Genomic DNA, 25,925 nt, shown 5'->3' on the forward strand with positions numbered 1-25,925 from the left:
CACGTTTATAGCGAGCGGTCGCCTTACCATTAGGCGATTAGAGGACGCTTCACGGCCATATTTCTTTAACCATGTATCTACAAATTGTATTCATATATTCGTAATGTATATTCCAGTACAGGGGAGACGTTTAAATTGAGAGCCGCTTGCCCGGAGTCAGCAGATTAACGCGATATAGCAGTGCCTGCCGTTGTTCAGAACTGCGATACCCTTCCTTCGTGGATTTCAGAAGGCACATTGCATAGTATTTCTAAAAAACACAGGCAGTGCAGTATCTCAATATAAGCACTGCCTGAAGCGTTTGTATGTAGTAGGATATTTCCCAATAGCAGGGAGAGTAACCTACAAGAGCTACACTCACCTTCCCACAAATTTCAAGACATAACTTTGCTTGCGGAGTAATGTGACTACTAATGATTTCAATGTTCTCTTAGTATCATAATTCAAAAACCATTTTTTCCAATGCTGTAACATTAGATATAGCGGATCTAAATGTTGTTATTGCGACTGTAGTTTTGGGTTGAGTATACCTTTTTCATCTCCGCTGGAAAATCAAGACAATATGGAACTAGTAGCAGAGCAAGATTACAACAGCGACAGAGAATTTCTTATGCCCTTTTTGTAATGAATAAAAAACACCTGTTGCAATCGAGCCTTCATTGTTGTGTAGTTTGGGTTCACAGCACCTCAATGCTCTCTTTCGGATTTTTTTTTTTTTTTTTGCTTTAGTAATCCTCCTGAGGCTGTTAGTGTCTAACTTGTAAATGTAAGTCCTTTATGTGCCTTGCTTTTGGATTAGCCCATTAAGAATCTTCGAATTAAATTTATGCCCTTATTTGTGTTCCGTTGTCCCCACGTATCTATAATATCCAGTTTATGATGCACCATTTGAGAGAGGACAAGTTATTGTCTCACCCATTTTTTCGCATACAGAAAATTATTGAAGACTTTATTACAGCCTGACGCACCTTGAAAGAAATTCTAGAAAGTTAATGCCTTAGCAGGCATTGATAGAGCCTGGTATGGCCCTAAAAGCATGAGGTATTTTTATGATTCTTAACTCATAGAAACGGCTTTTTGGGAGTTGGAAGCAATTGGCGGCGAGCCCATCCGTTAGTAATCTTGCTGGACAAGCCCACAGTCGTACAGGGCCGACAGGGCAGCCCCTCATTCAGACAGAACTCCAGCAGAACAGTGCTATGCAACCTGCCATGGTGCAAGCAGAAGCATGGACAGGGGCAATGGTCTAAAAGAATGCGTCTACACAGTGGAGTCGTAAACTGGCCATTGTGTGGAGAGCCACGCGTAATAAAAATTCACAAGTGATCATGTTTGCCGATAGTGCATTTAGGCCAGTGAACCACTTTCCCCAGCTGCCTTGGTAGTATAAGAAAATTACGGCGTCTGAGAACTCTTTATTACACCTCATAGCTAGGACTATCGAGCTCCAAGGCACAGGCGATTTAGATAAAGATCAATGAGATTGTATCTGTTCACTTGTTGCCATGGGAGGAAACACGACTTCGGAAAGAAATTATCCCTTCACCCTCTGCGAAAAAAAGGCCAGTAATTGGCAGTTTCCTTTTCAGGTTTCTTAACTCTTGCCCTGCTTAGACATGAGTTTGTGCAGTCATGGAGATTTAGCGCCTCTACAGCCCTGTGATTGGCTCAAGACGGGGTGAAGGTGGTGTCGTTTGTGTACTTCGCGGGAAAACAGTATTTTTTTCAGGTATGGTGCGAGGCACTTGGGTGCGGGGCTTTGATCTGGTAAGCACTTCTGGTCGAAGCTCTGTCGCGTGTGATTGGTATTTGCGACCTGTCCTAAGACTAACTTTACCTGCGAGTAGTTCAGACCGGGGAGTCTGTGTTGACGTTCTTACTGTACCAACAGTGTGACTTCAAACGTCACGGACTACTCGTTTGCCTAGTGCACACTTATTCGTTTTTGGTTTAACAGTCTTGACGTTTGGTATCCTTGTGCGATGTGTCACATGTGAGCCAAATTGGTCCTTGGCACGACCAGCGGCGTGACACATTGACACGTACCGTGATTTCAGGTCTCTGGTAGAGAGTAAATTGCGATCCGTCGGGCTATCGCTGCACTGTGAGATTTTTGCCTTTCTTTCATGGCCAAGATCAATTCACAGGTGCTGCCTCACATCTCACCACTGCCGCATCCATGTCGCCAGCTGCAAGTTACTTCGTCACACGAAGCAAACAGGCTAATGTACTGCTCCTTCGGCATTGTCAGGGTGTACAGATCTCAATCGCCACTTGCTCTCAGATGCACCTGTGTAGAGAACCATCAGCAGCTTTGATCAATGAGAGTCTGCTTAGTGTCAGATTCATTCAGCTTGCGTTATCCATATTTTTAGGAATAGAATACTTGACTCACTGTTCACCTAGTTAAACTGTCTCTGCCACCCAGGATCCACCCAGTGGAGCAGTATATAACCTGTTAGTTGTTTAGGGTACTCAATCGATAGCTTGTTTGATATAATTTATGACGATCACCTGTTAGTTGCTTACGGTATTTAATCAATAACTTGTTTAGTATTATTTATATCTGTTTTGGGAAAATAAATATTGTTGGTGCACTAACTTTTGCCTACAGCCTCAATAATTTAAATAGTCCCACTGTGGTTACCTTTGACGTCAACCACAAAGTTTTTTGGATGTTTGCTTTATTCTCCAATGGAAGGTTTTATTTTCGATTTCTTCATGTGTATACTCACTAGGAATTTTGCTGTGTTCGCAATCTATCCTTAGCATTTATTCTGAAAATCATGTAGAGTTCGTAGTTCTCAGTTACTGGCAATCACCAAGCGAATTTGTGTAATTAATTGTTTACAGTAAATTTGCTTTGTAGTGTCTAAATTTGGTTTCTATGTTCTTTGTTTGCAAGAAAGGAAGTAAGAACATCGACATATCGATATTCGTATGTTTTTCATTATTTTTTCTCGAATGTCTTCTTTAAGCGTTGCCCCTATTATTTGTCCGTGAACCTCTAACGTAAATTCCATTGTTCGCCTGTCAGTTGTGAGGTGTACTGGCATCGTATTTTGTAGAGCTTATTTTTATTTTTTTGTCAACACAATGTTGTCTGGTGTGTATACTGTAACTAGTGTTTCGAAACTGCTGCTGTATGACGCCGTCCACTTACAAGGAACGCTGTGTCGTCCCCAAATCGCGATTTATCGTTCACGTATATGTTACACAAGAATGACTACAAAACTGACACTCGCTGTGAGACGTCTGTTGTTACTTTTTTGTCTGAGTTTAATCATGCCCATTCCACTAATATTCTCTACCACGGTTGTAGGTATCTGCTAGCCTTCAAAGACAGTCGGAGAAGGCAGTAGTTTCATTTTCGATTTGCGATGACGATTTGTTGCCAGAGCATACCGTAAGCTCTTTCTACCTCTACATAAACTGCTACAGTTAATTTGGTGAGGTTAAAGTTCTTGGATGGAGTAAAGGCACTGCCAAGGCATGTTTATAGCAAGATCCATAGAGCTGGTTCTGAAGTTAACCAACAACAATTGAGTGGATGACTCAACCAACCGCTAGTGCCTGCATTTTCGAAAACAGCGAAGAGAGCACACCAAGAGTTTCACGTGTTCTTCAAGTTTGCTAGTGGCACCGCGTGACTTGGGCAACACTGCAAATAAATTTTACTGGAACCTACCGCAGACACTGTGTCCGATTCCCACAGAAAATCATCTGCTTCAAGTTTTGCACAGCGCAGTAGATTAAGTGACCTGACGAGGGATCACTAAGCAACAACAAGTTCCCATGTAGACATATAATAAAATCATTACGAAATTGAGATCCTGACCTCACAGCCGCAGTCGGATACTGAAACAAATTCGCTGGTGGGAAGAGAAAATTTTAGCCGGGCCAGGACTCGAACTCGTATTTCCTACGCTACGCGAGGGGTCGCCTTAACTGCTCCGGCTGTCCGAGCACTCTTTCCATCCTACACAAAATTCCAACATGTCACACACTACAGAGGTAGTCTCTCATGTCAATTAATCCCATTGCTTGCAGCCTTACGCTGATTTCTGCGAGAATTCTCGTGAAGAGTGCATCTGCACTGAATGATCACTAACTGCCGTAAATGCGCAAATATTTATATGTGTAGTGCCTGTTCATCTCGACGTGTTTCTTGATACTGAAGATGTTGCCCTGGGATTCTCTAAGATGACAGACTCACTCCTGAGAGTAATTTATACTGTTGTCGAATTGGAATTTGCCGAAGAAATAATTGTAATTGCAAAAAATGTAACACTATACGCTATAACGCTGCAAATGTTCTGCGAACAATTTGAGAAAAGATAGTATGCCACCTGTACAAAGAATCTGAGGTTGTTTTATCAGAAATTCCTGAAACTTGCTAAAACTTCCCGAACACCAGAAACTGACCGAAAAGCTGTGTTTTCCGATGAAGTTTACTCTTTCTCACTTTCCTTCTTTTGTCAATCTCCAACTGTTTTTCTGTAACTTTTTCCGCCTCCTACATGCTACCCTTCGAGTGGGAAAACATTGGATGTTTATGAAGCTGACGCTATAGACGCACGAAAGGCCGCTGTCACCATCCATCATGCGTGTCTGCATCACGTGTTGACTCAGGATGGGACGAACTGATGTATTATGGAAACTCACCTTTGGGAATGAATTTAGGTGCATGTTCAGTGTGACATCGGCACCCATCAGCGTGTAGTTTGCACCCCAATTCTATGTAGCGTCATTACAAAAACATAACTAATCCTGATAGCTGTCAATAGCTGTGAAGAACGGCTAAGTGTTTGGACTTCTAGCATCTGTATGCTTTTTATTCAGAAGTGTGTATGCTACAAATTTGCAGCATATAGGAATAACACATCACCGGATCTTCATCTGTTCCATTATCTCGTAGGCCATTGTTGCCTAGATACATATTTCATGAAAGTTCTATCACTCTATCTGAATTCTAGAATGCGGAGCACATCGACTTGCTTTTTAATTCTGTTTATCTTCATTCACATGCATCTACTAACGTCTCCTCAAATTAGCATTCCTCCTGACAACACTAAACGGCACTTCATGTATGATTCACATCCCTCATAACCATATTTCTACTCTAATGACCAGAGCTCCCAACCGACCTTTAACCGACTCTCTCTTCCATACCACGAAATTCACCCATATTTTTATCCATCCTATAAGCTATTAACTTCTCCCTAGCGATCGTACTCGCTTCAGAACCTATCTATCTCCTGCATCAGTAGTTCCCATTTTCCCTATTGCTGTATTCTTCATTTCAGTGTTGCTCTTGGACCCAATATCTCCAGTTATATGCTGGATGTATTCCAGTCTCTGTCTTTCTCTGCAGCTTTAGCCCTCTATAGCACTCTCCAGTACCATGGAACTTATTTCCTGGTGCCTTAACATCTGTCCTATCATCCAGTCCCTTCCTTCTCTTACTGTTTCCCTTATGTACCTTTCTTCACCTATTCTGCAGAGGACCTCCTCATTCCGTACCGGTCCACCTGATTTTTCAACATTCTTCTGTAGCGCTACATCTCAAACTCTTCGATTCTCTTCTGTTCCGGTTTTTCCTCTTTACATGATTAACTACTATACAGTTCACTAATATACAGTGCTGTGCTTCAAACTTACGATCTCAGAAATTTCTTCCCAAAATTAAGCCCTATGTTTGATACCACTGAACTTCACATTGCACAAGAATGCCCTTTTCGCCTGTGCTTATCTGCTTTGATGTCCTTCTTGTTTCGTCCGCTTTGGGTTATGTAGGTTCCAGGATTCCTTATCTTCGTCTACTTCGTGACCACAACTTTGTATAAATTTCTCGCTAGTATCATTTCTGCTACTTTTCAATACTCTCATTTCCCAATTTACTCTCAGCCCATATTCTCATAAAGCAATTCCATTCAACAGGCTCTGTAATTCTTCTTCAATCTCTCTGATGATATCAACGCCATCAGGAATCCTTTCTCTGACGTGCTTTTACCCAGAATTTTAAATCCACTTTGAACCATGCTTTTATTTTCATCATTGCTTCTTCAGGATATAGAATGGACAGTAGGGGACGAAAGAGTACAGCCTTGACTTACGCTATTTTTAATTCACGCACTTCGGTCTTCCAGTCTTATTTTTCCCTCGTAGTAGTTGTACATATTATAACTCACTTGTCTTTCCCTGTAGCTCATTCCTATTTTTCTCTGGTTTTCTAACATATTGCGCCGTTTTGTATTGTCAGACGACGCTTTTTCTAGGTAAATAAACCGTATGAGTGTTTCTTGATTTTTCTCCAGTCTTTCTTCCATTATCAATCCGAGGGTAAGAACTAACTCTAACTAAACTGATCGTCACCTAACATATCGACACTTTTCTTTTCCATTCTCCCGTATATTATTCTTTTCATCAGCTTGGATGAAAGAACTGTTAAGCTGATCGTGCGATAAGTCTCGTATTCGTCGACTCTTGTTATCTTCCGAGTTGTGTGGATGATGTTTCTCAGAAATTTTCGTGGTGTATTGCCAGTCTCATGGATTCCAAACACCAATTTAAATAGTCGTTTCGTTGTTATTTCTCTCAAATATATTAGAAATTCTGATGGAACGCCATCAACCTCTTCTGCCTTATTTGATCCCAAACAATCCAGAGCGCTTTTAAATTCAACTCTAACACTGGATCTTCCGCATCGACTCCAATTTCCTCTTGTATCAAGTCACCAGAGAAGTCCTCTCTCTCGTGGAGACTTCAACGTACTCTTTCCAGCTATCCTCTCGCTCCTCTGCGTTTAACAGTGGAATTCCCATGGCTTTTAATTTCATCGCAAGTTGTTGTAGCTTTTGTATAGGCAGAATCAGTCCTTCCGACGATCGTTTACTTTTCGATTTCTTCACATTTTTCATTGGATGCCCTGCACGGCCTAGTTATTTCATTCGCAACTGAATTATGTTGCTGTATTCCTGTCTTTCCGTGAACATTTTTGTACTTCCTTCTTTCGTCAGTGAACTGAAGTATTTTATCTGTTACACAACGTTTCTTAGTAGTTACCTTCCTTGAACCTACGCCTGAGTGTCCACCATCTGGAATTTCTCTTCCCAGAGATGACCATACCTCTTCAACTGGACTGTAACAGTGGCAGTCCTTATCGCAGTATCAACATTCGTAGAAAACTTCAAATGCATCTCATTCCTATGTACTTCATATCCCAATTTCTACCACACTGATTCTTCCGGACGATTTTGCTAAATTTCAGTACTCAGTTGTGATCTGCGTCTTTATATGCTGGTGCGTACTCCTTAGAATTCAATATATGATTTCGGAATTGGCGTCTGACCCTATTGTAATGCAGCTGTACTGTATCCGTGCCTCCAGGTCGCTTCCAAATGTACCACTTCTCATTGTAATTCTTGAACCGAGTATTCGCTACTGCCATCTGAAATTTGTTGCAGAACTTTATTAGTCTCTTTCCTCTCTAATTCCTATTACTAAGCCCAGATTTTCTTGAAACCATTTCTTCTGTTCCGACCCTACAACCGCGTTCCAGTCCCACACCACTATTTGATTTTCATCTCCCTTTACATACTTAATCACCCGTTCAATATCTTCACATTATTTGTCTTTCTCTGTATCTTCTGCATGAAACATGGACATGTGTACATGTACTATTTGGTTTGCTGTTGAATCTGACGAGAACAATCCCGTCACTTGACTTTTCACAGTAACTGAGTCTCTGCCCAACTTTCGTAGTTATAGGTATTCCTATTCCTGTTACACCGCATTCTGCTGTTGCTGATATTATTGAATATTTGACTGACTATTAAATCTTATCTTCTTTTCGTTTCGCTTCACTGACTCTCCCTATAGCTAGAATGGATTTCCTAACTTTCCTACTACATTCAAACTTCTGTTATTCTATGCTCCGACTCTTCAACGTCATCCCCTCGTTGGTTATTGCATCTTCTTCTCATAGTGACGTTCCTCTTCGAAACACCCTCCCGATGATCGGAATGTGTGACTGACCTGGGATCTTTTGCCAATGGAGAGATCACCAGTACACATTTTAATGGCCACTTGTAATGTGGACAGCAACTACACAGTGTCTTTAATGCAGTGGGTCCATTGCTTTCTGTGTCCTCATGCCTATGATCGTTGTTGATTCTTCCTCAGCAGTTTTCTAACTCAGGGGCGACCTCTGTACGCTCCTGCGACTTCATTGACAAGGCCGTTGATAGAGCGAAGTCTTCGGCCACCACTGATGACGATTTTATTAGAATTTAAGCAGTGAACAAGAGAACTACGATGTTTTGAGTACCAGGCGACAGCGGTATTCCTAAAATACGGTTTCATGCCAGCTGAGAAACAGTAACATCAGAATCAGTAATTCAGGAGAGGTCAGTGACTTCGAGCGTGCAGTAATCATTTGACGTCTTCTGAATAACAAAGTCGTCGGGGACATTTCAACACTTCTAAATCTACAGAAGTCAACAGTTAGTCATGTGACTGTGAATTGGGAAGGTGAAGGAAAAGCTATAGCTGAACCGAGAGCAGGTAGAGCTCATGTAATGATGGACAGGGTCCTTGAGGCACTTTTCTGTGGTCAAAAACATTCCTGAAACGAATGTTATAAAAAAGAGGAGGATGAAAGGATATGTACGTCAGTACTCTCTAATGGCACTGCTATCCTGAACGAAATTGGGGAATAATTACAAGACGCATGGAAAGGAATGAACACCCTGCTGAGCACAGAGGTAGACTGACATAAAAAAATAAATAAATAAGTAAATAAATAGAGGAAAGTATTTAGAAGTTACAAAAATAAACAGATTAGTTTTCTAAAGACCAGGTTTGGGGTGCACTTATTAGATGCGGGGAGATAATTCGGCTGTCTTGGAAGCAAAATAAAACACGACAGGCGAAGAAATGTGTACATAAGAAGCTACCTTGCACAAACAAAGAGAGCTTCCAACTGTAATGGAAGTCCACCAATATGAAACATAGGCCTTTCTTTTATGGAGAAATTTCTGAGATAATTATGTCTGGAGGACAGAATACTGCTGAAATGACTCACGGACTTCGAGGAATAAAAATCGAAGCGCTTGAGGTGCGACGATAAATAAAGATATCTTAAACTAAATTAGACTAACTTGCACTAGGAACAACTCACACACCCATGCCCGAGGGAAAACTCGAACCTCCGGCGGGAAGGGCCGCACAGTCCGTGACACGGCGCCTCAAACCGCGCGGCCTTTTCTAATGCATGTGCCTTGTTTCAAGACAACGGAGTTTCATAAAAGAAATCGACTAAGTCGTTAGCTTTGCAACAGCTTGGTGAAAAACTGTGTTATCTTATTCTAGATGTATGCTAAAATAATATCAAGTTATTTAGGGAAAACGGTACGTATATCATGGGATTCACAAACTACGCAAAAGGTGTTGGATGCCGCAAGATATGAAAAGATGCCGTTTCCTGCAGCACACAAGCTATTCAGTGTCTCAAGAAACACACTTAAAACTGACGGTCTTAAGAAACCGTGACGTTACTTAAGACAGGATCATTCTTGAGAACTTCAGATGTGTATTCAACCAACAACAAGACGTAGAACTCCTTAAACATATTTTTGACATGGAACGAATTATGGCATATTTATTACTCATTTACGCCACTTGGTATTTCAGCTTTCTGAGCGGGATAGTCTATTACACACCTTCAGCAAAAAAGGGAGAAGTATGATTGAGTTGGTGGGCGACAAAATTTAGGAACACACATCTCGACATGGGGCTTACAGAAACAGATTTAACTTCTCTGCCTCTGGTCACTTTTCCTTTTGTATCGGGGAAAGTGGACAGTTTGACGACTTTCACGTAAGCTCATTTCTATGCGAAAACAGAATGATTTGAAAAACCTGTGAAAAAATTCTCTTACCAGGGTACAAAAAATGCGAATGTGTTCCCATTTGACTGAAAACTGAGATACCATCTACGTCATTCTACCCTCCACAGCTTCTTAAAAAATTCTCCCAACAATTTTGGCATGCTAACATGTGAAAGCTCCCCTAAATGTAACTAGCTTACACCCATTAGTCCATCGCTTTATCACTCATACCCATACACTCGCACTTTGCCATTCTCACTCTCTCAGACCAATTCAGTTTCATTATCTCTTCGTGTCTCTCTGTCACCGTCTCCTGTCTCACAACGACAGTCTCTTTCGTTCTGTCCTACTAATACTGTATCCTCTCACAGTCACCATCTTTCTCTTGCTCTCTCTTAGTGCTACTACCTCATTCATTCGTTCCCACTGCTGCTGTCTCCTCTCAGTGTCACTGTTTCTCTCTTACTCTCTGTAATTGTCATAGACTTGTCTCCCATTGTCACTGGCTCTCACCTACCTTCACTTTCTTCTCCTCCTTATTCCTCTTTCACTGACACTGCCTCCTTAACTCTTTCCCCAGCATTGTTCTGTACAGGAAACTATGTTCCACTGCGATGGTATCCCTTTCTTTCTGTCACACAGCCATTGACTCATCAGCTTTTTCTCTAGTGCAACCTCTGGCCACTATCTTAAAGTATTTATTGTTGTTGTTGTTGTTGTTGTGGTCTTCAGTCCTGACACTGGTTTGATGCAGCTCTCCGTGCTACTCTATACTGTGCAAGCTTCTTCATCTCCCAGTACTTACTGCAACCTACATCCTTCTGAATCTGCTTAGTGCATTCATCTCTTGGTCTTCCTCTACGATTTTTACCCTCCAGGCTGCCCTCCAATGCTAAATTTGTGATCCCTTGATGCCTCAGAACATGCCCTACCAACCGGTTCCTTCTTCTTGTCAAGTTGTGCCACAAACTCCTCTTCGCCCCTGTTCTATTCAATACCTCCTCATTACTTACGTGATCTACCCATCTAATCTTCAGCATTCTTTTGTAGCACCACATTTCGAAAGCTTCTATTCTCTTCTTGTACAAACTATTTATCGATCATGTTTCACTTCCATACATGGCTACACTCCATACAAATACTTTCAGAAACGACTTCCTGACACTTAAATCTATAGTCGATGTTAACAAATTTCTCTTCTTCAGAAACGCTTTCCTTGCCATTGCCAGTCTACATTTGATGTCCTCTCTACTTCGACCATCATCAGTTATTTTGCTCCCCTAATAGCAAAACTCCTTTACTACTTTAAGTGTCTCATTTCCTAATCTAATTCCCTTAGCTTCACCCGAGTTATCTCGACTACATTCCATGATCCACGTTTTGCTTTTCTCGATGCTCTTCTTATATTCTCCTTTTAAGAGACTGTCCATTCCGATAAACTGCTCTTCCAAGTCCGTTGCTGTCTCTGACAGAATTACAATGTCATCGACGAACCTCATCGTTTTTATTTCTTCTCCATGGATTTTAATATCTACTCCGAATTTTTCTTTTGTTTCCTTTACTGCTTGCTCCATATACAGATTGAATAACATCGGGGATAGGCTACAACCCTCTCTCACTCCCTTCCCAACCACTGCTTCCCTTTCATGCCCCTCGACTCTTATAACTGCCATCTGGTTTCTGTACAAATTGTAAATAGCCTTTCGATCCCTGTATTTTACCCCTGCTGCCTTCAGAATTTGAAAGAGAGTATTCCAGGCAACATTGTCAAAAGCTTTCTCTAAGTCTACAAATGCTAGAAACGTAGGTTTGCCTTTCCTTAATCTTTCTTCTAAGATAAGGCGTAAGGTCAATATTGCCTCACGTGTTCCAACATTTCTACGGAATCCAGACTGATCTTCCCCGAGGTTGACTTCTACCAGTTTTTCCATTCGTCTGTAAAGAATTCGTGTTATTATTTTGCAGCTGTGACTTATTAAACTGATAGTTCGGTAATTTTCACATCTGTCAACGCCTGCTTTCTTTGGGATTGGAATTATAATATTCTTCTTCGTCTACATCCTCTTCCATTTCCATAATATTGTCCTCAAGTACATCGCCCTTGTATAAACCCTCTATAAGCTCCTTCCACCTTTCTGCTTTCCCTTCTTTGCTTCGAACTGGGTTTCCATCTGAGCTCTTGATATTCATGCAAGTGGTTCTCTTTTCTCCAAAGGTCTCTTTAATTTTCCTGTAGACAGTATCTATCTTACCCCTAGTGAGATAAGCGTCTACATCCTTACATTTGTCCTGTAGCCATCCCTGCTTAGCAGTTTTGCACTTCCTGTCGATCTCATTTTTGTGACGTTTGTATTCCTTTTTACCTACTTCATTTACTGCATTTTTATATTTTGTCCTTTCATCAATTAAATTCAATATTTCTTCTGTTACCCAAGGATTTCTACCAGCCCTCTTCTTTTTACCTACTTGATCGTCTGCTGCCTTCACTATTTCATCCCCCAGAGCTACCCATTCGTCTTCTACTGTATTTCTTTCTCCCCACTCCTGTGAATTGTTCCCTTATGCTCACCCTGAAACTCTCTACAACCTCTGGTTTAGTCAGTTTATCAACGTCCCATCTCCTTAAATTCCCACCTTTTTGCAGTTTCTTCAGTTTTAATCTACAGTTCATAACCAATAGATTGTGGTCAGAGTCCACATCTGCCCCTGGAAATGTCTTACAATTTAAAACCTGGTTCCTAAATCTCTGTCTTACCATTATATAATCTATCTGATACCTTTTAGTATCTCCAGGGTTCTTCCATGTATACAACCTTCTTTCATGATTCTTGAACCAAGTGTTCATAAAAAGTGCGAATATGTTCACATGACAAAATTTTTAGGAAAATATTTAAATGTGCTTAGGAAGATAGAACAAGACAGCAGCCAACCCAATTTTCAAAAATGGTTGAAATGGCTCTGAGCACTATGGGACTTAACTGCATAAGTCATCAGTCCCCTAGAACTTAGAACTACTTAAACCTAACTAACCTAAGGACATCACACACATCCATGCCTGAGGCAGGATTCGAACCTGCAACAGTAGCGGTCGTGCGGTTCCAGACTGTAGCGTCTAGAACCGGTCGGCCACTTAGGCGTCATTTTGTAACTAACGCTTCCAGCTCACACTGGACCTTAGAAGTGAATTTTACGTGTACAAGCAGGGTAACTTTGAACGTATGTATATTGGAAACGGTAAAAGATATTAAAAAAATAAGAAAAATTTAAAAAATAGTGAAAGATCGCATGTAAGTAGTTAAAATTTAAGGTTAGTAATCAAGTGACCAGTTTCGACCGTCGTACGATCATCAACAGATCATTAACACACCATGATGACGTATGGAGAGAACCTATGGAGAGAAGCTCGCTATGTAGCGCCGGAGCAGTGTTTACCACGATCGAAACCGGACCCCTGATTAATAAATTTCAACTAGTTACATGCAATCTTAGATTGTTCTACTGAAAAGAAACTAATTTTAATTGAAGTTTCCCAGGAACATTGTTCCGGAAGATACTTAAAATTTTCAGATTTGTTCTCGATCGCGATCTTAGGAACATGTCATAAAAAGTTCTTCCACGTGCTACGCAAAACCGTCTCGGAATCTGAGGCTTGGTTTTAGTACCCAAACAACATGTTTCCGGATTTATATCGGTATGGGGGAACGATCGTTAAAAATGGGAAGATAGCTCTCCTAGATAAATGGCTAGTGAATATACCGTTAAAATTTGAGCTGTTTGCTGCGGTTAAACATATGTTTCTGACTGCGAAAATTTGGTGGAAAGCATTTTATGGTTTTCTCAGGTATCGCCCATTAACGAAATGGTGGCTCCGCAAGAACCTTACGGCGTACCGTAGATAACATGAAAAGCTAAAGATATCAACCTATTGGCTCCTTTTGCCAAAACTGGAGGAATTGTGTAATGTTCACACTTTGACCTTGTATCGTGGGATAGTTACAGCAAGACGGTCTGTCTGCTGGGTATACGAATGGTTTATAGTCCAAGAGCTATACAAAACACTTGATACTATATTTCTAACAGAATACCCTATATGAGCCCCGGAAGAATCCCGTTTTTATGCGCGGCATTTTATACCCGCTGTCGCATGCCTACCGATTGTTTTATAGTTAAAGAATCTAAAGGGTTTATACAGATATATTTCTTAAGCTTACCTATGAAATGCAGTGTTTTTATTACGGTGGCCTCATCAACCAGCTTTTCCCCATCCCCTATCCCGACGATTCTTATCATCGCTACAATTAGTGTTACATCTACTGTAAGTGTTATTAGCCGCTGCAATGATTTGAATGCTAAAAAGGCTATGAGGAACTGCGTTTGTCCAGCAGATAAAAGAGCATTTAGGAGGCTAGCATAAGTGGTTCAGTGGCTCACTACGATCTGTATCCGACACCAGCCCTTTCATGGAGCTACCGTGAAGTTCACACACATGTTGTGACCAGCGGGAGAAGTTGTACAAGGAAATTCTGCAGAAGGGGCGCTTAAATATTTCATGAGGCTACGAAGTTCCGAGAGACAACCGCATAAAAACGAGGAGCCTGCACGCACGTATTATGGAAAAGCTGTTCTCTGCCTTCCCAAGAACAAATTACGACCTACAGTTGACGGGGAGGCCTCAAAGTTCGCACGTTTCAAAGAGGTTCACAAGTTTGTTGCCAGAGTTCAGGGAGCGAGAGGTCGTTGGTCCAAGCTTAAAGAGGACGAAGCCAACGACAGTTGTACTTTTGTTATCGTCATTTCATACATTTCAGTCATCACATGTGTTAACTGCGTGTAGAATATACCTTTATTTTCTCTCTCTCTCTCTCTCTCTCTGTCTCTCTCTCCCTCTCTCTTTCTCTCTCTCTCTCTCTCACCCCCACCATCTCTCTCTCTCTCTCTCTCTCTCTCTCTCTGTCCTCCTCACTCCCCCTCTCTCTCAACCATTTTTCTTCATTCTCTCACTAAAACAGCAAAACACTAAGCAGGGTTAGCAGGGAATACACAACATTGCAAAGTACTACTCTCCCTGCGAATAAAACTCTAACTTTGTGTAATACATTCATAACGTGTATGAACTACTTTTAAAAGTCTTTGGTTCCTTTGTTGTGTAGGGGACGGCCAACACCTGTCGTACCACCTTGTTACTGTTCTGTTACTTTCCTATAAAGTAACTGAATGGCAGAGGGCATTATGAATACACAATTGTCCTTAGGTTAGGTTAACAAGTTCGGTGTTATTCAGTAATTAAAATGTTTCTCGATCGTTGCTGAATACTGTGAGTGCAACAAAAATCGACCCGGGAGCTCGGTCGAGAATGTGCTAAGTGCAGCATACCACTCTGCAATTCAAAATTCGAAAAGTCGGTTGTGGATAACTTTTCAAAGTTTACAAACCGTCGCAGAAATTTTACTAGTCTTTAACACCATGCTGCCATCTAGGAGTACATAAACGAGACTGTTGAAACTTTTTAAGGCCTCGAAATCGCACAGAAATTTTAACTGTCGCCAGGCTTGTCACCCGAAAAGTTTGTAACACCGATGGCGATTGGCAGGGTGCGCGTCCACCTGCGCATTGAGTCGTCAAGATGGTCCAAGGAACTCTCCTGCTGTCCTTAAATAGATTCAACATGTCGTTGCAACAACACACAAAATTAGACAATTTACATATTACTGCAGTGTACATTTGAACATTTCACATGACCCCCTTCATTGCTCATTTCTTCTAGATGTTGAAACTGCTGCTTACATTTTCTGTTTATCAGTAATTCTAACACAGTTCTTGACGTGTGGGGTGTCGCATTGTTCTGCTGGCATTTTCCAAGTCCGTCGAAATGCACAATGGACACAAATGGATGCAGGTGATCAGACAGGATGCTTACATACAGGTCACTTGTTGAGTCGTATCTAGACGTATTAGGGGTCACATTTCACTCCAACCGCACACGCCCCACACCATTAGAGACCCTCAACCAGCTTAAACAGTCCCCTGCTGACATGCAGGGTCAATCGGTTCTCCATAATCGTACACGTCCACCCGCTCGATAAAATTTGAAACGAAACTCGTACGACCAGCTACATGTTTCCAGTTGTCAACAGTTCAATGACGGTGTTGACAGACCCAGGCGAGGCGTAAAGCTTTATGTCGTACAGTTATCAAGAGTACAGGACTGGGTCTTCGGCTCCGAATGCTCATATCGATGACGTTTCGTTGAATGATTCGACGCTGACTCTTATTGTTAGCCCAGTATAGAAAGCTGCACCAATTTGGGGAAGGGTTGCACTTACGTCACATTGAAGGATTCTCTTCAGTCGTCCTTGGTTCCTTTCTTGCAGGATCTTTTTCCGGCCGCAGCGATGTCGGAGACTTGATGTTTTACCGGATTCTTGACATTCACGATATACTCGTGAAATCGTCGCACAGGAAGATCCCTACTTCATCGCTACCTCGGAGATACTGTGCCCAATCGCTCGTGCGCCGACTGTGACACCACTTTTAATCTTACTTAAATTTTTATGACCTCCCATTGTGTGTGCTTTTTAATTGTGCTAGTCTGAAACTTAGCACATTATCTTTACGATAAGTAGCCACCTATCTTTTCCTACATTGTTGTTGTTGTATAGATAGTGTACCCAATATACAATTTTAATTATTGGAGCCACTGCAAAGTGCATGGTGGTTGGTAATTCGTACCACTGCTGGTCAATCCCTTACCTGTAGCTCGCGTGAAAGGAGTTACGGAGAACTGTAGCCTGTACACCTTAGCATATACAAGCTGCTGTATCTCCCAGACGACACGGAACACGGCCATAGGTAGAGGAGCTCCGGGTAGCGTGCTTCGCAGGCGGAAACTGAGTTGAGGCTATGGTCCAGAGAGTGCACCACATGGTAAGGGCTTCTTATACTTCCACCTGATGTCATGCAAATACACTACCATGTCAAACGTATTCGGTCACTTTAATGTATTACAGAATCAAACATTGGATATAACGAGAGGGTAATTCGGATACATAGGAGAGGAACATTGCGTTGTCTGCGGAAAAACAGTAACAGCAGATTGGATCAGCCAGAATAGCTCAGTGATTTCGAACGTGGACAAATCGCTGGATGTCACTCGAGTAACACATCCATCAGAGACAATTCAACGTAGACTTCACTGCAGACTGCAGCGGCCTAATCACTAGCTCGTCTGAGGAATAATGGGCTACCATTCCCTCACAGATATTCATATGCATTACTGAATGTATCGTCAGCAGTGTTCAAGTCGTCATAAAGAGAAGGGTGGACACGACTTATATTGACATCCACTAATAGGTGCCCAGGTACTCTGGATCAGGGAGCGTAATTTTCAACCGAATTTTTAACCGCCAAACGCCGATGTAAGCTGACACATGGTTGCTCTCCGTAATGTCAGTAGTTGGAGGGGTACTGGAATCTTTGTGTGTGTGTGTGTGTGTGTGTGTGTGTGTGTGTGTGTGTGTGTGCGTGTGTGTGTGCTACCTGAAGCACAGCTTCTTACCAATGTGACAGTTGTCAATGGTGACAGTGATGAGTAGCGGTGATGATAAGTAGGAACTATTCGGCGTTGTGGGAGTAACTGGCAGTTTCTGTGTGTGTGTCCTAATCATAGCAGAACTTTCCAAAGATACAAAAGTAGAGAATGGTGAGAGTGATAATGAATCGTAGTTTTGGAAGAGAGAACAGTAACCATTAATTTTACTGCATTTCCAGTCTATTACTGCAGCTTGAAACAGATGCAAATATGAGCGATTGTGATTGTTACTGCAATTACGTGTGGCACATATTGGAAGTTGCAGTAATAACTGGAAATATGAGCGTGCACCCGCCTACAGGGGAGCTTCCTACAAACTGCCAAGTAGGAAATGGTGATGGTGGTCTTGGGTGTCAGGTATTGGAGCCGGTCGGGGTGGACGAGCGGTTCCCGCAGGTTCGAATCCTGCCTCGGGCATGGATGTGTGTGCTGTCCTTAGGTTAGTTAGATTTAAGTAGTTCTAAGTTCTAGGGGACTGATGACCTAAGAAGTTAAGTCCCATAGTGCTCAGAGCCATTTTTTGTCAGGTATTGGAAGCTGTAGTGGAAGTTGGCATTTCAAGCCGTTGTCTTACCGTTTTCTGGATTTGTGTAGTTACGTGATGGTGGTAAGTCGATATTGGATGGATACTAGTAGTTGATAACTGGACTTTATATGATTGCTGTAGAAGAGGTTCCTACAGGAGCAGGAATACATTATGGGGATACTGGCTGCAGGCAGTAATAAGTGGTTGTTTGAGTGTGTGACTGGCCTACAGCACTGCTTATCAAAAAAAGCACATATAGTTAACGATGATTCTGTGAGGCGGGTACTGGAAGTTTAGTAGTTGACAGTGTGACCAATTTTCCTGCCTGTTTTCTGTAGGTCCACGAGTAGAGACTGAAGATTATGGTGACAAGTGAAACATCCCCTTAGAACAATTATACATGACTGCGCTTATTTAGCGCAACGCAATCTGACTTTCAATAATCCTTGCAAAAGAATGGCCCTGACTAACGTTAAACTATACCTTTCACAAATCACTTACCTTACAAAAATCTTCGTTACTTAAGCTACTGCAATACAGCGAGCGCCACTACTGCCAGCTAAATAAAAGATTCAAACTACTGAAGGCACTAACTACTGATAGGCATAGTTAGCAAATGAAAGATTTTGATAGAGAAAAAACAATGTATTTACCTTAATATTGTTCAAAAGTCATAATATATATAGCAGTTCATGACATCCAATCTTACAAATTTCAAAACTCCGCCATTTCTCTCCCCACATCCACCACTGCTGGCGGCTCACCTCCAACTGCGCAACGCTACGCGCTGTTAACAGCCAACTGCCCAACACTACAATGGCAGACAACAATGCAAACTAGCCACAGACTGCACACAGCACAGCCAGTGATTTTCATACAGAGCGCTACGTAACGTTGCCAATAAGGAAACATAGACGCCTACTTACACAAGTAGTGTGTACTATAGGTCGGAGTAGTAACTGACAACTTGATTTCATTTCTTATCTGTAGTGGAGATCGCCACAAACGTGCGACTAGGTGATAGCGATGATCATTAACAGCATGTATTTTAAGTAGGACTAGTAGTTGACAGAGATTATTAGCTACCTGTTTTTTACAACATACGATGGCACTGGTGGGCAGTAAATACTGGAGATTATGATTGTGTAACCTACCAGTAGCAGAGACGCCTACATATTCTCAAGCACATGGTGCAAGTTTTACTGTATGTCCTACATGCTATCAGAGCTTCATACATATGTGGGGACTGATGACCTCTGATGCTAAGTCCCATAGTGCTTAGAGCCATTTCAACCATTTCAGACATATGTTCGTGTACACGATGGTGACAGTAACTGTAAGCATGGGCAGCACATATTGCAAGTGGCAGTAGCTGTCCACAGTTTCAGTAAGTGTGCCACATGTTTACTGCAGATGCCATGTGTAGGCGTTAATGATGTGCGATAGGTACTGGACGGCACGGCAGAAACATAACTTGAGTGTGTGTCCTACCTGTAGCGGAGCTTCCTGCAGATGCGCGAGTAGGCGATGGTGACGGTGATGATGGGCAGCAGGTACTGGAAAACGAGCGAGAAAGCCGAGTAGTAGGCGCGGCCGTGCGCCACGGGCCACTTCTCGACGCAGTAGGAGACGTACTGGAGGCCCGGCAGGTTGAGCTCGTGCTGGTCCAGCGAGCGCCACACAAACATGGGCGACGCCAGCACCAGCGACAGCAGCCAGATGAGGGACAGGATGGCCGCCGCGCCCACCTTCTTGAGGCTCTCGCGCGTCGGGTACACGATCACGTGGTAGCGGTCCAAGGCGATCGCCGTGATGCTCATCGTCGACACGAAGATGCTCGTCGCCTGTGGTCAGAAACGGAGAACCGGATATAGCGCCGAAGGTACAGCTGGAACTACTAGTAATGCTACTACTCCCATTACCCACACTACAAGAAAGGTCATCTGCAAAGTTAAATTATAACCTCCATACTGATTAACGTATTAGTGGCCAGTGTTAACATTAATGGTACACTTAGCAGGACTTGACTTTAATTCACTATTCGACAACAATGAACTCCAAACTCGTCGTTTCGTATAACTTCCGTAAGTTGGCACTCTTGTTACCAACAGCGTAAGGAAAGTTCTGCAGGCGGTAGTATAACACAGACGTGCGAATCGCGGCCATAATGCCAGTTAAGAATGGCTGGTCCACTTGAGACATGCGTTCTGTCATACTTTTTTAGCAGTGAGGGCACGAAACCTATTTAAATCAATTGCGAATTTAGGGCCAGTATGGTCATGCATATTCATCACTGCAGAAAATGTATGAGTGGATTAGAAAATTTGGAAATGAATTTCTACGACAGATGATCAGCGCCTGGGTCAGGCATACCACATTGTCACATCAGAGTCTACTGCAGCAGTTGAAGCCATTGTGATGGATATCCACCGTCTGTTGGTGAATGAAAAAGCCGTAGACCTGAACGTTATCCATGGCTCAACACATCCTTATTCATGAACTACTTCAGGTTCCAGAATGAGATTTTCACTCTGCAGCGGAGTGTGCGCTGATATGAAACTTCCTGGCAGATTAAAAGTGTGTGCCCGACCGAGACTCGAACTCGGGACCTTTGCCTTTCGCTAAATGTCTGCAAGATGTGCAAGATGAATGCCACGCAGCTTACTCCACAACTGAAAGAGCGATGCGTTGTCAACTGTGAAGCATTTTTATTGTGCTTTCACGAAGGTGTTGATGGCTCCTTCGTGGAAATTATTACACGAGGTGAAACCTGAGTACACTGGCTCTAACGTGAAATGCCGATAGCAGGCAAGGAATGACGCCAGTCTCGATCACTAAAACCCAAAACATTCCCGCCGCAGCCTTCTGCAGGGAACGTCTTGCTGATTCTGTTTTGGGATGAACGAGGCTTTGTCATGGAACACTACACGACTAATGGAAACCATCACCAGTGTGTCATATTCCAATACCTTAAAAAATCAGCTTCAGCTTGCAATAAGATCAAAGCTATGTGGACGTCTGACTACAGCTGTCATTTAGCGATATGGCAGTGTCCGACTTCATACTGCCCTTGTAACACTTGCAATTGACGATGACGTGCTCTTTGACATTCTGCCACATCGGCCGTACTCATTATATCTCGTACCGACTGATTACCACATCTCTGAGCCACTCAAATAGGCTACGGGAAGAAGGGAATTTCATTCCGATGAAGAGGTGCAGCAAGCGGTCCACGAGTGGCGGCACACACGACCAGGAGAAGTTCCCTTTTCCCGTGCTCTTTCTACGCATTGGAGGAAGTATGTTGAGAGACAGAAAAATGAATCGAAAAATTATACAATTGCGTTCCACTTTCGTTTCAATAAAAGGAATTAAAGGTGTTTAAGATTTTCCTTTGGCTCTCCCTCGTATAATCTTGTTATACTTATTTATTTCCTTTCAGTCCCCCTCGTATAATTTTTGTTATGCTTATTTAACGTTTGGTGAAAATTTGTCCTTCCAGTCGTCTGTAACTAGTTATGAGAATAGTACACTACCGGGAATAATTGGCAATTGAACTTAAAATGTTCAAATGTGTATGAAATCTTATGGGACTTAACTGCTAAGGTCTTCAGTCCCTATGCTTACACACGACTTATGCTAAATTAGCCGGCCGGTGTGGCCGAGCGTTCTAGGCGCTACAGTCTGGAACTGCGGGACCGCTACGGTAGCAGGTTCGAATCCTGCTTCGGACATGGCTGTGTGTGATGTTCTTAGGTTAGTTAGGTTTAGGTAGTTTTAAGTTCTAGGTGACTGATGACCTCAGATGTTAAGTCCCACAGTGCTCAAAGCCATTTGAACCATTTTTTGCTAAATTAACCTAAGGACAAACACACACACCAATGCCCGAGGGAGGACTCGAATCTCCGCCGCAATTGAAGTTAAAGATATTTTCTGCAGCCAGAATCTCAACACAGCATGGATTTTTGGTAACTATAACAATTGAAATATTGTATCTTTCCGGTTCTATACACTCAAGTTAATAAACCAACAGTCACATGTCACTTACTCAAATTTATGCAACTGCATTTTTAGTGCATTGACACATCCATTTTCGTTGTTAACTGAAAGTAATGCTAAGTACTAATGACAAACTCGTTAGTAATCTGCAACTTCCTGGCAGATAAATACTGTTTGGCAGGAGAGCGTCTGTGAAGTTTGGAAAGTAAGACACGAGGTCCTGGCGGAAGTAAAGCTGTGAGGACGGGTCGTGAGTCGTGCTTGGGTAGCTCAGATGGGCAGTCGGCTTTCAGCCGTGATGCCGGGCGGACGGGCTCGGCGCGCCGGGCAGCGCTCCGCAGGTGTTGTTGTTTACCCGCTAGCGCGCGGTTGCGTCGTTGTATCGCCTTATAGTACCGCTACCGACCCGCCATGGCGTTCTCATATCGACAAGCTACAATCAAACTAACGTTCAACGCATCGTACGCGAGACCGAAGGCCCATGAAACTGAACGGTTTCTTCGAGACATCATGCACGTAGAACCGCAAGATCTGGTAGGCATTCATTTATCTATTGTATCAACCACAGTGTACCTCGCCGGCCGTAGTGGCCGAGCGGTTCTAGGCGCTACAGTCTGGAACTGCGCGACCGCTGCGGTCGCCGGTTCGAATCCTGCCTCGGGCATGGATGTGTGTGATGTCCCTAGGTTAGTTAGGTTTAAGTAGTTCTAAGTCTAGGGGACTGATGACCTCAAGTCCCATAGTGGTCAGAGGCATTTGAACCATTTTTGAACAGTGTACCTCAAACTGATTGACGAAGCGGCCTGCGAGAGACTTCTCCAACGATCTGCAAACGGATTTCGCTTCTGTTACGCAGACCGTAATGTAAGCATGGTTGGAGTTGACCGTGCTGGTCTGGGAGTGCGTACCGTGCGCATCTTTGAACTACCGTTCGAAGTTCCTGCCAACCTTGTCGTTGATGCGCTGCGGCCATACGGCACAGTTCTGGGCCACACAAAGGAGAAATGGAACACATTCGCTACGTACCCTTTCCGTAATGGGGTACGACAAGTGCGCATAGAACTTAAGAAGCACGTTCCATCGCATGTTTCCGTAGGTGGCCGCCGCGCAATTGTTATATATGACGGCCAACCGAGAACCTGCTCGGGCTGCAGCCAGGAGCGCCATGTTAGAACTGGGTGTTTGCAGCGCCGCCTCCTTCAGGTGCCCCGCAATGAACTTCCTCAAAGATCCACGATAACGTATGTGGAGGCGGTACGACGTGACGGATGATCAAAACCTGCTACCACCTCAAGCCGCTGCGAGCTCCGTTGGAGAGTCACCACCGCCGCCGCCGTCGACGACGACGACGCCGCAGCCATACGTTGCAGATGTTCCTGTAGCCTCTGCCCACCGTGGCGTCGTGGGCACCAGCCGCCGTCACTGTCGGGATCGGACACAGGGATTCACGGTGGCCGAGACCGTGTCAAGGCCCGTCCTCCAGTGGATGTCGAATCTCGGACCCGCAAGCAAAAATCACCCAAGCGACACAAGAAGAGGCGATTGTCAGTCGAAGAACGGGACAGGGATGTGAAGCCGGCGGAAGACATCGACTTTGTTGACGCGTCTACAGTTTCAATAGATTCTAGTGGCCTCTTTCACCAGAAAGCGCCTGAAGATAACGAACACTCTCCTACATCTGGTGGCCTTGAAAACGAGGCGAACTGCGTCGACTCCCAAAATGTGGGCTCCTGTAAAAGCGACCAGCCACCACTGACATCGCAATCCTCTCTTGGTGATTGGGCAGACGATATGGAGGCCGTTGATGCACAGCAAACATCGATAACTCCACCGGAGCCCATGGCTGACGTTGAGCCCGGAGGACTCTGCCAGTCAGGGGATCATACGGCACAGTAATGCACAGCATGCAGCTGGATGGCTGTGTGGTGTGCGAGATCACTGTGGGCTTGCACCAGCACACTGACTCTGCCACTTGATATGTCTCAGTCATACCGTGTGGAAACAGTCAATGTCAATGGTGTCCACTCCAATGTCAAGACCTGCATATTACACGACATGATAAGAGCGGCAGACTTGGACATGCCCTTCTCCAGGAGGTCCGTCCCGAGCTGCGTTTAGTCCTATATGGCTACACAACCCACAGCCTACCCTCTGGTGGTGGCGCAGGAGGAACGGCCATCCTTCTCCGAGATGACACAGACGCGACGGACGTGACGTACTTGCCGAACGGGCGAGGCATCGCTCTCACACTTGGCGCAGTCCGCATCGTTAACATCTACGCTCCCTCCGGTAATTCGCACCGTGGTGACAGGCATGTCTTCCATTCGGAGGGGGTAGCCCCACTTTTGCAAGGAAATATGGACCATTACATGGTGGGCGGCGATTTTAACAGTATTCTGCTGCCCGAGGACCAAATACTGCATTACGTCCCATGCCCGGCTCTAAACGCATTGATACGTGACCTCGCGCTCCACGACACATGGCTCCTACATCATGGGAACCAGCGTGGATATACGTACTTTACTCGCCACCCTGCCAGTCGTCTGGACCGGATATACGTCTCGTGTGCCCTCCGCACAGCAACCCGTGATGCAGAACTCTGGCCGACGGCCTTCACGGATCATCTCGCGTATATGCTATCACCTTACCCCGACAACTCACACGACACAGCAGAGGCCCGTGGACGCTGAATGTTTCCCTCCTTCGCGAGGAAGCGTGACGGCAAGCAGTTACTTGCACGTGGCGTCGTTGTTTCAGGCGCCTGCATGCGTATGCTTCCACGTTGCTGTGGTGGCTGGAATGTGTCAAATTTGCACTCCGAAAGACCGTGATGGCCTACGGGCGTGACAGATCGAACTGGCAAAGGACAACATCGGAATTTTACTATACAGCGTTACGTGACCTGGCGACGCAACCGACATCTCCTGAACGTCAGATGTCCATACAATGCATCAAAGCTCATCTACTTCGCATCAGGGCAGAGCAGCTCGAAGATGTCCGCATCCTTGCGCGAGTGCAGGACTGCATCCCCTACGAAACGGCATGTCTATCACATTGTGCGCTAAAGGCGCCACCGTAAACGTCAGCTCATTAAAGTAACACGGTGGCGGCCGCGCAGTGACGCAACCGGCCATAGCGCACACATTCACCCGGCACTTTGGGACCTTGTACATGGAAGATCCGCGAAACGTACGTGATTATGACGAGCTGTTGCACGACTTTTCCCGCCCCTTCGGACGTGGCACCTGATGATGCTCTGCTGTTGCCCATTACATCCGACGAGCTGACATCGGCCTTGGCACGTGAAGCACAGAAAAATTCGCCTGGGCCGGACGGTTTACCCCTGGGATTCTACCGCACTTTTTATGAACTTATGGGCGACAACTGGCTCCAAATGTTTCAAGAACTGATCCACCCTGATTTCATTGTCCCCACAGAATTCACAGACGGTGTCTTGATCTTAGTACCGGAACTGAATGGTGGTTGTAGGTGGCAGGACTTTCGCCCACTCACACTCCTCAGCAACGACTACAAGATCATCGCCCGCATCCTCCGCGTGCGTCTCCACAGCGCTATCAGGAAAGCCATCCACACCGATCAGACATGTTTAGATGGTGTCAGCAACATTCATACAGCGTTAGGAGCATACCGCGACGTAATTGCTTTGACGGCGACCTGCAAAATACGAGGTGTCCTTGTCGCTGTTGATTTTGACCACGCATTCGACCGTGTCGACCACGGCTTCTTACGCGCAGTTTTGCAACACATGGGCCTCTCTCCAGAGTCTTAACAGGTGGTCTTTCGACTGGTCCACGGAGCGCGCTACGCATGATGGTCAAAGATTACCACATTGCCGTTGGGCGGTCAGTGCGACAAGGGTGTCCCCTGTTGGGTATATTATTCGCGGCAGCGCTTGAACCCGC

At 44.1% G+C, this 25,925-nt stretch overlaps 1 protein-coding gene across 1 annotated transcript in view; it reads right to left on the reverse strand.

Annotated features, from left to right (window-relative positions):
- The window catches only part of LOC124712353 (neuropeptide F receptor-like), a 96,647-nt gene that overhangs the window by 57,876 nt on the left and 12,846 nt on the right, over nt 1-25,925 (reverse strand). The window contains exon 3 of the mRNA XM_047242648.1: nt 19,495-19,847. Coding sequence (XP_047098604.1) covers nt 19,495-19,847 — 353 coding nt within the window. The remainder of the gene's footprint in view (nt 1-19,494; nt 19,848-25,925) is intronic.

The sequence above is a fragment of the Schistocerca piceifrons genome, chromosome 8 (genome assembly GCF_021461385.2).
Source record: "Schistocerca piceifrons isolate TAMUIC-IGC-003096 chromosome 8, iqSchPice1.1, whole genome shotgun sequence".
In the NCBI taxonomy this organism is placed as follows: Eukaryota; Metazoa; Arthropoda; class Insecta; order Orthoptera; family Acrididae; genus Schistocerca; species Schistocerca piceifrons.